The 16,024-nt window shown below is 49.5% G+C and overlaps 2 protein-coding genes across 2 annotated transcripts in view; both read right to left on the reverse strand.

Moving 5' to 3' along the window:
* The window catches only part of RBFA (ribosome binding factor A), a 13,882-nt gene extending 13,539 nt beyond the window's left edge, over positions 1–343 (reverse strand). Inside the window, exon 1 of the mRNA XM_024754921.1 lies at positions 27–343. Coding sequence (XP_024610689.1) covers positions 27–343 — 317 coding nt within the window. The remainder of the gene's footprint in view (positions 1–26) is intronic.
* Positions 344–1,490: 1,147 nt separating this feature from the next.
* Positions 1,491–15,693, reverse strand: LOC112406118 (putative 2-hydroxyacid dehydrogenase SE_1879). Its single transcript, XM_024754819.1, is given in 8 exon segments — positions 1,491–1,709; positions 5,944–6,040; positions 7,457–7,471; positions 7,474–7,631; positions 9,094–9,265; positions 10,773–11,154; positions 14,966–15,085; positions 15,592–15,693. Coding segments are annotated over 8 exon segments (1,200 nt in total). The 3' UTR covers positions 1,491–1,555.
* Between the last annotated feature and the right edge of the window lie 331 nt (positions 15,694–16,024).

A 16,024-nucleotide genomic window follows, 5' to 3' on the forward strand; every position in this document is an offset into this window, starting at 1 on the left:
CCCCGCCCCCACTCGGGTAACAGTACTTGGTTTTCGAAGCAAATTTCTTGAGTAGGTTCTTGCCGCAGGAGACAGGCGAGCTGTGCAGACCTCGAGCGCCGCCCAGAAGGAGCCCCACATGGAGACCCCCGGCCCCGCCGAGAGCCGCCCACATCTCAGCCGAGCGACGGCCTACCGGGTGCCGCGAGGCGGGCTGAGGTTGACAGTGAGACGTGGGGCGGGGAAAAGCGGGTCGGAAAGACGTGCAAACGGAACGACGTGAGGCGGCTCGGGGCGACGTGGGGCGAGGCGACGTGCGAAGTCGCCGGGAGACTGTGGGCGGGACGAAAGGACGAGGAGACATCTGGAGGACAGGTAGGCGGGACGTGAAGCGGCGGGGCGGAGCGACGTGCGGCTAGGGCCGGGGACAGGCGTGACGACGCGTGAGGGAGGGGTGGCTAGACACGGCGTGGGTGGGGTAGTAGGCGGAGCCGGGTGACGTAAAGGACGGGACGCCTGTGGGAGGGGCCAGACGACACGTGGTGGAGAGCGGGGCCTGATGACGTAACTGAGGAGCGGGGACGGGACGTGATGACGTTTGTGCGGGGGCAGGGCCAGCTGGTGCGTGGGCGGAGCGACTGGGCCACGCACCCGTCGTACTCCCACGGCGGGCTGGGTTCAGCCGGATGCCGCCGAGTGCAAGGCAGGTTGCCACTCTGTGGTGGAGAAGCGCACAAACCACCCGGATGCCGAGATTGCGGAGCGAGGAATACACTTTACGGAAACGCACGAAGCTAACAGAGAAGGGTGCATTTCGACTCCCTTGCCACGGAATATCAAATGAAGAGCAGGGAGGTAAGAGGTCTTAACTGGGTGGGCGTCCCGGAGCAGAGCTCCTTCTGCCTGCCCCACTAGGAAGGACTCGAGTTTCTTCCTCTTTACGCTGCCAGTTCGTTTGCTCACTTCCTGTAATACCTCCTCACCAGTCTACGTGGAGAAAGACACAGCTTCCAAACAACTCCAGAAAGGAGGCATAGTCACCTCAGACCCCTCTTCATGGTCATCCCTGATAATTCCATACTGGGCATTGACAGTGGGGACTTTTTTTCCTATAGCAGCCCCAGGACTTGGCACGTAGAAGGTGCTCAGTAATCCTTTTTTTTTTTTTTTTTGAATAATTGAAACAAATGGATAGTGATTAGAGTATCAGGGGGACTATGTAATCCAATAAAGTATCAGAATTTATCAGGATCGAAAGCAACATAGCTCACTGGGAAATCCGTAGACCTAGTGCAGGCTTTTGGACTTTGGACAAGTAATTCTCTGTGCTCAGTTTCATTACGAATCATAACAACATAACTTCCCTCATACAGCTGCCTTGAGGATGAAGTGAGAGTGTAAGGAAAGCATTTAACAAACTCTCAACGGGTGGTAACTATGATTACTATTCCTTAAGTTTTTCATCTAAGTAGTATTAATTCGATCTATATAATGGACTCTTAACATACAAAGTAAGTGTTTTTTGTCCATTTAATCTGCCATGTTTTCATCCCATTGAATTCTCAGCCCACATAAATCATTTAAATAGCACTTCATTAGTAATAGGAAGGCCATTGAGAGAAGCCAGGATGCTTTCAACCAAATTTTCCATTGTCTGTCGTCTTGCTTGATGAGTTGCACTTCCAATGTGAGGTGTCAGTGTGACGTTCTTCAACTCCAAAGGATGATCTCTGAAATACAGATTAATTGAGGAAAACTATTCAGAGTTGTTTCGTTTCTTTAATGTCATGTTATGGTTTCATATCCCCTACGCTGAGATGGGGAAGGCTGTGGGAGCCTTATGGTGTACTCTTAATGACACCTAGGTATGACCACTGCTCATCTAACCCTGGTTTGGGTGACCCAACATTTCTGGGTGTAAAATACATATCCTAACTGCACCCAGGCCATTAGTTCACAATTCCACAACATGCATGATGGATTAAATGACACTGACCCACAGGACAAGAAAGGGCCTTGGGGAATTAGGCATTGATCTAGGCATCATGGGACAAGCTGAATGTGCCTTTAATGGGAATAGCATTCAGAGGGGAAAGATTTATTAACTAGAATTAGCAGATCAGAGGGAGCTCTCGTCCAGGAAGAAGGCAAAGGATGGGAGTTAGCCTGGAAAGATAATGAGGTTTTAGTGAAGTGGGTCAGGCAGACTCAAGCATAATGATGGATAATATTAGCACCCAGGATTGGGAAAGTGCTATGACCTGGCCCAGCGGGCACCCTGACTATTTTAATAGAGGCCAAAGTAGACATGTGGCCGTGGTCCCCCATCATAGATACTGAGGCTCAAGGGGCACACCCTTGAGAATCTTACAGACCCCCAGACCTATGGAAGTTCTCTGGGGGCACCTGTAATTTATATCAATGCAGTTTGACTGCCCTCACCTCCAGGAATGACTGAAGTAAGACATATCCTGTGGTACAGTTAGCAGTGGTAGAAACTATTCTGAAAAACACTCATCCTCCCCTTATGAAGGAGGTGGGTCCTACTATATAACATCACACGCTGGAAAACAGTATAAGGGTGCGAACTGAGACAGGGTGACTGGCTTTGTCCCAACTGACTTGGAACCCAGAAAGAACTGAATCACGGCCAACTGTACAACACCTGCCCATAATAATATCTGGTGTATAGGCAAGAGACAATTTTGTTGAGAAGGCATAGCAAATACCTCTGCAATTGTTATCGATTTGTTATGTGATGAAACTGCATTGTACCACGACAATATTGCAATATGGTATAACACTGGCGTTGTTGGTAAGATTTAAGTACCTCATGTAAATAAGTCAGATGACAATACTGACATTGACGAGCAATGGGAAATGACTGGCCTGAGGAATGCTGGATTTAGGTCAATAGCAGCTAATTTATATACTAAATAGTGCTACACAAGTTCGTCATAATGTACAAATAGTGGTAGATCAAGGGGTTGGGGGGCACAAGTAATCATGTTGGTACAAAAATACAATGGGTTAGTTTCTTTAAATCTGCCCCTGCCCCACATTGGCTCCTCCAATGTTAGGCGAAGCCATACTGTATATGTCTTATAAACACTGTCATAAATGCAGATAACCCATGAACACCAACTTGCTCTGAGACAGCGAAGGCCGAGGGCCAGTGGCTGGCCTGCGTAGTAAAGACTTAACTCAGCACGCAGCCTTGGGGTCCTGGAGCCCTGCACATTCCGAAGACAGGACTGGCCTCTGACTGGCCTCTGGAAGACAAGCTGTGAGCCCTTGAGATACACTGCCTGGTAAGAGTGTCTGGAAGACAACCTGTGAGCCCTTGAGATAGACTGCCTGGTAAGAGTGTCTTATACTTGGGGCCTTGAGCAAAGCCAGATAGTTTATGCTAGTGATTTAATTTGTGGTGAATACCTGTTTTTGTTCGCCTAGGGCTCTGGGCCAATCTGTATCAGTTTGACCTCTGCAGGGTCTGCAGACTATGAAGCTAGCGTCGGACATGTGGGCACTCCACACCTACGTGACTGAGCCCCTGATACCAACGCTGGGATGAGCTTCCCTGGTTGGAAATACTTAACGTGTGTTGTCACACACCATCGCTGGAGGTGGTAGCACTGTCCACACAACTCCATTGGGGGGACAACTGGAAGTGCAAGCCTGGTTCTCCTCGACTCCCCTATGAGTTTTCTCCCTTTGCTGATTTTAAACTATATCATTTCACTGTAATAAACTGTAACTGTGAGTAGAAAAGCTTTTCTGAGTTCTGTGAGTCTTGCTAGCAAATCATTAAGGCTGAAGGTGATCTTGGGGACTCCTGGCGCTATTGACAAATGAATTTTTTCATAATAAAATAATAATATATAAATAAATAATAAATAAAATAATATAATATACACAGGGCTTCCCTGGTGGCGCAGTGGTTGAGAGTCCGCCTGCCGATGCAGGGGACGCGGTTCGTGCCCCGGTCTGGGAGGATTCCGCATGCCGCGGAGCGGCTAGGCCCGTGAGCCATGGCCGCTGAGCCTGCGCGTCCGGAGCCTGTGCTCCGCAACGGGAGAGGCCACAACAGTGAGAGGCCCGCGTACCGCAAAAAAAAAAACACAAAACACAGTAAATCCTTTTGTAAAGCAAAGAATACTTATGTAGTATGACTAAATAGCCACAGGTTTCCTACTTTTTAAATTACTTTTTTCACAGTAAGTGGCATCAGAATGTCTCCCTGAAAAACCAGGATGAAAACTCAGACCTATCTGATGAACATACAGATTAGAAATTAACATGGGATCTGAATATAAGTTATTCATAAAATAGTTGTTAAACCTCTTGGCCACAAAAATGATTTCACATGGGACACTGGGAGCGCATCGCCTATGAGAATAAACTAAGCTTTGGGCTATAACCCTAGTATTTGCCTTGTGACTTGTGAGTAAAAGTTCATTTTAGCAGGCAACGGGGCTGATAACGTGACTTCTCTGTTTTTCAGTAAGTTGACAACTGTCTAAAATGGTCATGCTTCTTTATTTCTGAAATTATTTTTTGTTCTAGACTAGTGGCTCTCTTATTTGGTCTTTACACTCTTAAAAATTGAGAACCCCAAAGAACATGTGTTTATGAGGGTTATGCCTATCAACATTTATTGTATTAGAAATGAAAACTGAAGAAAATTTAATACAGAAGCACACATTTCATTAGCCGTCAGAGTAATGATGTCATCACATGTCCTTAAGTCTCTGGAAGACTCCACGGTACACTTGTGTGAGAAAACATGAGTGGAAATAAATAACATCTTACAGTATCATGAAAATAGTTTTGACTTAGGAGCTCCTCTCTACTTGCTAGAAAGGATGCTGCCTGATTCATGAATTATCAAATAAATCCAGTTAGACCTTTAAAAAGAAAAAAAAATTAGTTTTGACTTCACAGACCCCCTGAAAGGGTCTCCAGACCACATTTTGAGAAACTCTGCTCTGAATAAATGATTGTTTTTCTCAGAAATGTCTGTAAGTTCTGTGACCAATCTTGATAAACTTAGGTATTAAATTTGGTCATAATGTCAAACATTCATCTGACAGTAATTTGCTTACTGGATAGAAATCAAAGCTGGAGGAATCAAAGTTAGGAATAGCTGGTTTAATGAATGACAGCATCAAGATTCCAAATAAGTGACAGACCAAGACTCCAGTCCCAACAGGCTGGATCACTGGGTCAAAACACACAAGCAAATGAAATTAAATACAAGTAAATGTAAAATTCCGCACATAAACTTAAAAAACAATTGAGAGAATAACAATTTCAATTTTAGCTGACTAAAAACTTAACGAGTTAAAGGTGCAGCGAGGCTTCGAGGAAGGGTGCTGCCAACACAACCTTTGTGTGATTTCTCTACAGTGGTCAGGCCACAACATGAATACTGTGTGCCATTCTCAGGAGCACATTTTCAGAGGACTGTAGAATCTAAAGTGCTGGAAGGCAGGGTGTCTGGAAATGACATCATTTAGGCTGCAACTGGAGGATATGAAGATACTTAGCCTCAAAAAAAAAAAAGACTAAGATGAAATGTAGTGGTTGTCTTAAAATACATGAAGGTTTGTAAAGAGAATAATCAGAGCTCGCCTTTGACGCTGCAGAAGGCAAACCAGGGTCGGTGGGTAAAGGGAGGACTACTGGACTTGATCTGAGAACGGCTGTCCTGTGCAGTCTCCATCCGCGGCGTCTGGGGCCTGAGGGCCCCGAGCACCCTGTCCACGGAGGTGCTGAAGCAGAGGCCTGACCCACTGCAGAACTGGACAGGTCACCAGGGGCCTGCTCAGGCCCCTCCAAGGCCAAGACCCTACACGATCACAACACGTGGCTCAACGTGGCCGCAAAAGCCAAAAGCAACAGTTGTCTGAGGACTGCCCCACCTGGATCGAGAAAACCGTAGATCCTGTGTGGCCTTCTTACCTGGGCAGGGGTTCTGGGTACGTCACATCCAGCACTGCTGCTTTAATGACCCCGGTCTGAAGGGCTTCCACCAGGGCGTCTTGACCAACTAACAGACCTGGGTGGACGAGACCCCTCCTCGGTAGGTCCCACAGACAGTGCACTCTGGTCACATTCACTACTGTTCAAACACGTCTTGATCTTGTCACAGGTTTGACAGCACGTGAACTTCCTTCTGCCACTTCGTTCTCAGACACTGAGAGCCTGCTGCATGCCAGGCGGCGCACGAAACCCTTTACAGATGCTGTCTCGCCACCTCCTCCACTTACCCAGCAAAAGTCAATACTCTTTTTACACGTGAGGCTTGTAGGTTACATGCTCAGCCAAAGTCACGTGCTTCTAAAGCATCTACCCAGATCTGAGGCCAGGTCTGTCTGACCCTGAGCCTGGGCCCTGCCACTTCACCACACCGCCTCCCAAAGCCACCGCCGGGTTCCGGGAAACAGCCCCCAGATAGTAGTTTTAGGTACACATTAAAAAACCAAACAGCCACAAACACCACCCATAAGTGCATTTCAAATACAAGATAGCAGCAGCAGCTGAGAAGGAAACCCCTTCCTCCCAGCAGAGACCTTCAAGGAACCTCCTTCCCGCTGGCGTGCTGAGCCGCCCTACAGGCCAAGACACAGCACCCAGCCTGCCTGTGCTGCTGGTGGAGAAACCTAGTCCCAAGCTCCTACCTGGGGTGTTTGTTTTTCCAGAATCTTTACTTCGTCACCGACCTCTGACATTACCAAAAGCGTATAATGCACTGGTCCTTCCTGCTCGTCTACAGGGTCTGAATTTTCAGAAAACATTCAAGCGTACTAGCTTGGCCCTGTGGGGTTTCACGGCAAGCCCTGTTTTCCTTGTTTTACAGATGAGACACAGGTGGTTGCTGGTGACGCCAGCTCTCACATGTCTTCTGCCCCCGATCCCAAAGGCAAGCCGCCTGCACGTTTGAGGCCAGCACCGATCCTCACGTGTGCTGGCACCCCCAGCGTCGAGCACTCCCACGCTTTCTTCTTCACAAATGCCACACCAACCCACCAGAAAATCTGGTTATCGCGCGGGGCCTAAAGCCTCCTGTATGCAAACACACAAAGCTCTACGGAAATGTCAGAGAACCAACCAAACAAACTAACACAAAGTTATTTTTTTAAACTGAGGCTCAGAAAATTCATCCCCATAAATTTTGCTTGATTATACGTGGAAGGTCAAACTGTGATTCTGCTACCCAAGGAGATGCCCATACTTGGATCTGAAAACCCCACAGTGTACGATTCTCATTCTTTTTATTACTAATTTGAGGTTCAAAATGATGTGAAGACAAAAATCAGATGTATTTCTAAATATAAAGTAAAACCCCTTTAACTCACCACCCAGCCGTCTAAGTGGATTTTTCAGACCATTCAGGGAAAAGGTTTCCTGGGAATGCTGAGAGGATGGCCATGGCTGGAGCCCCCCAGCCTCCACACAGCGGTGGAGCACGCACCGCTGCCGATGTTGAGAGAATGGCAGTGGGCTCCATCCCACTCAGCTCGCGCCTCCCGATCAGGCCCCGGGCCTGGGGCGTCAGGCTCACAGCCAACATCACAAAGTCCGATCGCTGAAGCAGGTCATCCAGCCTCTCACAGTAAGTGGCCCCAATGACTTCCTCCTCCGATTTTCTATGAAGGGAACAAGGGAGAAAAACCACGTTCTCTAGTTAGAAATTCATCAACTCCCGGAAGGAGTTTCTGAGAGGAGCCATGGACTCAGTCTGTCCTCCCGTGGGCCAGACCCCCACCTGGGTTTAGAGGCAGCTGGACCCCGAGGCCAGGGCTCACCCATGGAAACGCCGTGGGCGTCTCTGGGTGCTCTGAGCCCCGTGTCTGTGGGGTGTCACACCAGACTGCAGGCCCCTTGAGGTCAGGAGCTTCCTCTCACTCAACTTCGAGCCCCCAGAGTCTGGTACAAGCCCGATGGTGTCAGACATGCTTTCGGTGACGTCCAGCATTGCTGCATATGGGCAAACACATCTGAATTTCCAAAGAAAAATAAAACGGGAGAGAGCCTGGGAGTGCCATCTGTTCAACAGAGAGCGAGGATCCAAGGGTCCGGTGCAGGCAGGATTGAGTGCTGTGTTTTGGGTCCAGTCCTAACTCCTGCTCTGGGCACCCAGACAGCTGATTATTCAACAGAAGTTCCAAGTTCCAGGAGGTCACAGCATCCCTGGTAGCCACTACTGCCCCACAAATATGGAATACAAAAATATATGAATTCTTTCTACACATCTTGGCCAGCAGAGCACCTGAGAGAAAGAGGAACGGCCAGCACACGCTGCCACTGTGAAAGCCCTGCCCACCTCACACGCCTTGTCCTGGCCTCTGCGGCGGCCCTCACCGCACTGGGAGCTGTGACAGCTACCGAAGCCTCGCCACTATCCACTGTGCAAACAGGGTGACTGAGAAGGGGGCAGTCCTGATGTGAAGTCTCCCAGCTCACCCTGCCTCTGGGAGTGGAAATCTATTCCGCGGCAACAGAAGCCCCTGAAAGGCTGCGAACAGCGCCATCATCTGGCCGGTCTGCAGACGGGGCTGAAGTTCGAGAGCAGAGAGCAGCCCCTTAGAGGGCAGGCACTGCAGGTGAGAAAGGCCGGGGCCTAGGCCGGTGGCAGGTGGCAGCGATGAAGTGAGAGTGAACAGGCAGGTCTGAGGGTTGTTTTGAGACAAAATTAACAGGACTGGGTGTTGGGCTGAATGCTGCTGGTGGAGTATGAGGAAGAGGGTTTCAGACTGAATACTGGGGGGTGGGAAGCATACACCTGTGTGTTCCGTGCGTTCAAGTGTGGACAGCATCTCCCATGATCAGAACGAATCACTGTACAAACTGAAACAGAGCACAGCCGTAGGTGAGCCAAAATCTCTTTTCTCTCTGGTGAAATGTTTTCAATGAAGAGAAGATGATCCGCTGCGTTTCTGGGTGATCGTAAAAACACCAGAGTCCCTCCCTTGGTCATCAGTCCTTTTTGGAGACACAGAGCAGGAGAACGGTATGAGAGGCGGAGGGCTAATATACCTAAGCTACATCTAAGGCAGCGACGCTGCAAGCTCTGCTCGGTCAACTGCAAGTCCACCTTCTGAGTTTTACCTGCGTTTCCTACTGTGGTAGAGAATCTCCATTTCAAATGCTCTGGCCCTCCGAGCGATCTTACAGCCAATGCGCCCCACGCCGATAATTCCCAGAGCGGTCCCTGTCACTTCTTAACGCATCCAGTCTGTAGAAAAGTTCTCCGTATGTGGCGAAATAGCCAAATGATGACCTAAAGTAAACACGATGCAGAGTGGGCAGTGTGGACAGCACCACACACAAAATCCCCACAACCCTCACTGGGCCGCCTGAAGGGGGGAGACGAGGTTACAGGAAGTCCAGGGCGGACCCTGGGCGCTCACTCCTTCCTATCCGACGGCAAAATGTTTCTGCAAGGGAAGAATGACAGGAACAGGGCAGTTTCCTCATAACAAACCCCAGCCTCCTGGCAGAATGCTTTAAAAGATCAACTTCTGGCACTTCCCTGGTGGTGCAGTGGTTAAGACTCCAGGCTCCCAATGCAGGGGGCCCGGGTTCGATCCCTTGTCAGGGAACTAGATCCCACATGCATGCCGCAACTAAGAGTTCATATGCCACAACTAAGGAGCCCATATGCTGCAACTAAGGAGCAGGCGAGCCGCAACTAGGGAGCCTGCCTGCGGTAACTAAGACCTAGTGCAACCAAATGAATAAATAAATATTTTTTTAAAAAAACCCAGCAACTTCTTTCACATTAAGGGAGGATTCCTGGTTAAAATTTGTTGGTTTTGGTGTGTCCAAGTGTCTGTACATTTGTGACTACATGTATGTGTATGTGTGTGTGTGCGTGTGTGTGTGCGTGTGTCTGTGAGTGTGCACATGTGAACCAGCAGTCAGAAACAGAACCGGCTCTGACTTCCCTGGTGGCGCAGTGGTTAAGAATCCTCCTGCCAATGCAGGGGACACGGGTTCGAGCCCCGGTCCGGGAAGATCCCACATGCCACGGAGCAACTAAGCCCGCGCGCCACGACTACTGAGCCTGCGTTCTAGAGCCCGCAAGCCACAACTACTGAGCCCACGAGCCACAACTACTGAAGCCCACGCGCCTAGAGCCCGTACTCCGCAACAAGAGAAGCCACCGCAGTGAGAAGCCCGCGCACCGCAGCAAAGAGTAGCCCCCGCTCGCCGCAACTAGAGAAAGCCCGCGGGCAGCAACAAAGACCCAACGCAGCCAAAAATTAAAAATTAAGATTAAAATATTGGAAAAAAAAAAAAAAAGAAACAGAACCTGCTTGGTTCTTGCCTCCTTTCCTTAAGCCCCTTCACCCCAGAGCTGCACCAGGACGACGGCCAAGTGCTGAAGTGCTGCGCTGCTCCTCGCGGGGCGGGCCCAGCCAGGTCCAGTGTGTGGGGAGCTGGGGTTCTGCCTGCTCACTTGGGGGCCTTCACCCCAGGGTAGCATGCTGACCGGCCAGTGAACTACTCCAAGGGCATTTCCACAGTGGTGTTGAAAGTACTTCACACATTGCGTAGTGAGTGGAATTTGGTGGAGGAGAAAACAGTGTATCAGATAGATCACATGGACTGCATGTGCCTGGGTGCCAAGCTTGGCCCTGACTAGGCTGAAACAACCAAAAGTGGCTCCAAGTCCAGGGCAACAAAGTCCTGGACGCAGTGTGAAGAGATCAGGGCCTTATCAGGTGTGATATTAAGTATCTGTCATCTGATCTCTAGAAAACAAGCGTCTCCCGGCTGTTTACCTTCCACGACTCTCTGAGCTGCAGCCAGCAGCAAGGCCATCCCCAGGTCTGCCGTGGGGTTGGAAACGGCGTGTGGCGTGTTGGCCGCCTTCACACTAAAGCTGGCAACAAGTCCCAGGTCCAGGTGGTCCGGCCCCGCCCCTACGCCAGCGACGATCTTCAAGCAGGGCGGGCTGCGCAGCTCCTGGCTAACGGCCGGCCTTCCGCCCCAGACGTACACGGCTTGGGTCTTTGGACCCAGCTGTGTTTTATTTTCCAAAAACTCTTGCATGGTAATGAGATTAAAGCATTTCTGCAGGTCTCCAGCATGCTCTTCACATATACCATACTGTCCTTCAAGTCCAGACACCAAAACTCCAGGTAGGTCCTGATCGCCCGTGGCCTGCAGAAAGACAGATGCAATTTCTGCTGTCAGAGTCTTCAAGAGAACAACCCATGTGCTCTTCTACTGCTCTTTAGATTTTCTAAATTACAACAGGACTGGAATTCATTTTATTTCCTGGAAAAATTCCTGTAAAACCTGTAACACAGCAGAGCTGGACTCTGAAGGTACCCATGCTCCCATCACTGCCACTTTCCTCCCCACCCGACGGGGGTCTTTATTTCTGCCCTTCGGCTGCGGTGGCAGCCTCTGGGCCCCCTCCGACGGCACTCCTCGTGATCAGGCCCTCGTGAGACCCTCAGCCTGGAGTGCACTTCTCGTGAAGAGAATGCAGCAGAAGCGAAGGCGGGTCCTGCTCTCCCCTGCTCCCCCCTCTCCCGGGGGGCCAGGGCCATGCTGGGAGGCAGCCCTGTGCCAAGGCCCAAGTGAGTGAGAGGCAGGACTTAAGAGGCTGGCCAATGGCCTGGGAGCCTGGGGATGACTGCAGCCCCGGCCAGCGCCTTGACTAAAGTTTCCCAAGGGACCCTGAGCCAGAACCGCCCAGGTAAGCCACTCCTGGACTGCGACCTGAAGACATAGCGGGTAACAGAGGTTTATGATTTTCAGCCACTAAAATTTAGGGTAATTTTATGCAACAATAACTAACAAATAAAACTGACCATCTTTTACTGTGAAAGTAAAAGATACTTTTTACTGTCTGTCAAACAAATTAAATAATGTTTTATGTTCTTTGTTCCTAATTAAAAAGAAGATATCTTTAACATTTTATAGCTTTCTTCCAAAAAGAAAACCAGTTGCTTTCAAGAGTTGAGGCTAGTGAATGTATTTTATCTTTGGGTCACAAACTTAGCTAAAAATGTTTACAGTGTGTTCAAAGCTCAGAGCATGATGGGCTAAAAAACTTGTTTACTTTTTGGACTTTCAGTAAAAGATTAATAGAGTTTCGTTCAAGATAAGATCTCAGTTATTTTGATAGAAAGGAGTCTCAATTCCTGGCTGCTTTAACGTTGGTTATGGAGCAATGACACACATCCATCACACCATTATTGTCAGTGGTCGTACATGGAAAAGATCCAAGATCCTCCAAGTGACTCGTGGCTGCTCCACGAGTGAAGAGGGAGACGGTCCCAGCTGGGGCAGATAGACGCAGCAGGGATGGGAGCACCAGGCACATTCAACAGCTTGCTCCATCCTTGGGCTCTGTCTCTTGCTCTATAATTCCTTTCACGAGCACCAGCCTCTGACCATCTCCACTCACAGCCAGGAGTCCAGCAAAGGAGCACGAGACCGGAAATGGGACCCACCGTCAACAGCTTCCTGAGAAGGAGCGTGGGCCCTGTTCGCTGCTGATGCCGAGCCCTGTGCGCAGAGGAGCGGGCAGGGCCGCAAGACGAGAACTTTGGCTCCCGCACAGCTCTGTGGCTGATCAAATGTCTCCCGGGCTTCCTGCGTTCTTGGTGAAACCGGAGTGATATCAACAGGTAGTGCTTTATAGTTGCACCGTAAGATCACATTTCATTCTCTTCCCCTAATTTCTGCATAAAGAGAGCTAAGTGGACATGCCTCTGGCAGGTGTCCTTGCACGCACAGTACTGACACGATGGTTAGGTTGGGGACATTCTGACAACAAAGGAACTCACCACAAAGTAGGTGTATTTTTACACAACTGCATTTCGTCTAAGTCAAAAGATAAACCCATGTGTGAAATTTGGAAAAGTCAAAAACTTTACAGCTTTGTTTTTGGTTAACAGAGTGATAGTTCGGACATGAAAATGTAGTTAGACTACGTCTTCTAACTGCTATATGCATTCTCCTTACACTGTTTAATTTGAACTGCTAGCACAGATTAAAAATTAGTTCTCTCCTTGCGAAATGATTGCTTAATTAAAAAATAAAAGACTATGTATTAACTTTGTGGAAATTGCCTTCAACACACCCAAGGCTCTAAATTCAGGATTTTCTTCTTTTAAAGTCCCTGTAAAATTGAGACCCAGAGAGAAAAATAAAGTAGAATGAACTTCCAACCTCTTCTTTCAAAGGAAAGTAAGACTGACGTTTGTATAGCACTCATGAGAGGGAAGTGTGGCGGAAGGCACGCAGACCCGTGACCAGTGACTGTGACTGCCCAGCTGGACTCTGGGCCCAGAAGAGGACAAGGCAGGAGGAGTTCTGGGGTAACACAAGCACAGAGAGAACAAATTCAAATCACAGAAGGGGCAAGGACGGGGGCAGGCAAGGGGCAGGGGAGTAAGGAAGGTATTTTTAACTTAAAAAGCAAAAATGAAAATAAAAACCAACTGCAACCAATAAAAATATGTTTTAGTTTTTGGGACAGAGAGAAAGAAACAAAGACGGGGTGAGGGCAGCAAGAGGACAAAGCAGGACCGAGTGCAAAGGAGGAGCTGGGCATTGGGTTCAGGCTGCTCGGCCTGGCTGTGCTTCCCTCTGAAACTCACTATCCTCCAACGTAAAGTGAGGGGAACAGACAGCCTGGCATGGTGGCCCTGACAGTGAAAGAGAACATTCAGAGCCTGGAGAACCTACTGCAAGCCTTCAAAGAATGGGAGTTACTAATGTTTAAATCTGAACAACAACTTAGATATTTACCCAAGTGTCTAGAAACAAACTTACACCAAAGAGGGAGACTGAATTCATACAACACAGTAACATTTCTTAAAATCCTATTTCCTCATGAAGCTTCCTCTCTTAATATTTGAGAGGTGAGTCCAATACCACCCCCATCATCCTCACATACCCAACGTGCCAAGACTTGCTTCAAACTGGCACCAACTGACTTTTAACTTCTCTCCCTGCCACTCTGTCCTCTTATCCTCTCTGCAATCCCTTTCAAAGTCTATCCTCACCTCACCTACCAAGCAGTTCTCTGCCCTGTCTATGGGTATAAAATTAAAGTTGTTTGCTTTTTGTCCTCTACAGATCCCCAGCCCAGATTCTGCTCCAAAGAGGCTCAGAAAACAGCCTGGAAAAAAAAAAAAAAAGAATTCTCCGTAATGAGGGGTAGGTGACGCCATGGTTAGCCCCTCTGCTTTATAATCATCCTTAGCTTGATATTCTGGATTTGCTGGAGAACAATCTGTTCACTCATGACTAGATATGAGTACCTAAAAGTTTAAGATATACCAAAGGGCATATCCTTGAGGGTGTGTTTGCTAGTTCTAGCTTAATGAAAACTGCACTGTTTACACCCTTTATGTGAGGTTTCTCCAGTCACCAGGTATCAACAAATCCAATGTAATTTAAAACCAATACTGTCACAATGTGTCTCGGCAAAAACAGTTGCTTCCCTCCTAAGAAATGGTTTGTCAGGGCCTGCTAAACATTAAGGGAAAGAAAGACAAGATAAAAAAAAAACCTAGGGACTTCCCTGGTGGCGCAGTGGTTAAGAATCCACCTGCCAATGCAGGGGACACGGGTTCAAGCCCAGGTCCGGGAAGATCCCACATGCCACGGAGCAACTAAGCCCGTGCACCACAACTACTGAGCCTGCGCTCTAGAGCCTGTGAGCCACAACAACTGAAGCCCGTGCGCGCCTAGAGCCCGTGCTCCGCAACAACAGAAACCACCACCGCAGTGAGAAGCCCGCGCACCGCAGTGAAGAGTGGCCCCTGCTCACCACAACTAGAGAAAGCCCACGTAGCAATGAAGACCCAAAACAGCCAAAAATAAATATATTAAAAAACAAACAAACCTGGATTCATGCAGGGGAATAAACTATAAAATCTGATGTGGATACCTGAATCTATTCATTTAAAGCTTAATCTGCCACGGCCTGGAGCTTAGAAAAAAGTACCTGTCCAAAATGACCTTTAGATTCTGGCAGTGTCTGAAGCCGCCTTAAGTCTTCTCTCGAACAAGGCAGGTACAAATAACAACAATGTATTTTCCTTATTAAATTCTTCAGGATCGTGCCCTGCGAGCCCAGAAGGGTCTTAGGATTCTAATGCTGCCCACCTGCCCCAGGTGAAGTTCGAGGTCAGTCACACCACGCGGCAGAGCTCAATCCAGTCTGCCGCCCACACCGCGACATCCGGGTCTTTTAAAAAGACCCCAGATTTAAGGGACGCTCCAGCAGGCCCAGTCTCCCAGGAAAGACCCGGACAGCGAAGGCGCGAGGTCAAAGAACGTAGGGCCCCCGCCCCAGTCCTACGGCCAGCCACGCTAGAGCCAGGCCCCCAAACCGCCGGCCACACCTTCCAGCCACTCCCTAAGCCCGCCTGCCGGGCCCAAGGCCACGCCCCAAGCCCCACAGCTTCGTCCTCGTCTGGTAGCCCCGCCCAATCAACTAGGCCGCGCCCACATCTCCGGCGAGAAGCTCGTCGACCACACCTCCCAGCCAAGCCCCCAAACCGCCGACCACACCTTCCAGCCACTCCCTAAGCCCGCCTGCCGGGCCCAAGGCCACGCCCCAAGCCCCACAGCTTGGTCCCCGTCTGCTAGCCCCGCCCAATCAACTAGGCCGCGCCCACATCTCCGGCGTTCGGTTCGCGGCCGGTAACTCTGGGCGCCAGGAGTGCGCATGCGAGAAGCCACCTGGAGGGCAGGTTGCCGAGGCCCCGCGCCTGGCGGGCGGGCTTAGGGTGGAGCCTCCTTCGAGAGCAGAGTCCGGGTGGTCGAGTGTGGGGACTGTGTGGTGGGGAAGGTTGCTGGCCTGCTTCAGTGTGAGTGTGAAAATTAATACACAGAAACCTCATTTAAGATGGAGCCGGGAGTCCAGAAGGGATAGCTCTGGCACCACTCCCCCTCGATTGGAGATCCAGCAGGAAAAATGGCACAACCTCGCTACAGGCGGGGAAGGAAGCCTTTCTCCGAGTCTGGAAACAGCCCAGCCAATGGGGAGCTACTACACTTC

Source organism: Neophocaena asiaeorientalis, unplaced genomic scaffold (assembly GCF_003031525.2).
Source record: "Neophocaena asiaeorientalis asiaeorientalis breed wild unplaced genomic scaffold, Neophocaena_asiaeorientalis_V1.1 scaffold124, whole genome shotgun sequence".
NCBI lineage: Eukaryota > Metazoa > Chordata > Mammalia > Artiodactyla > Phocoenidae > Neophocaena > Neophocaena asiaeorientalis.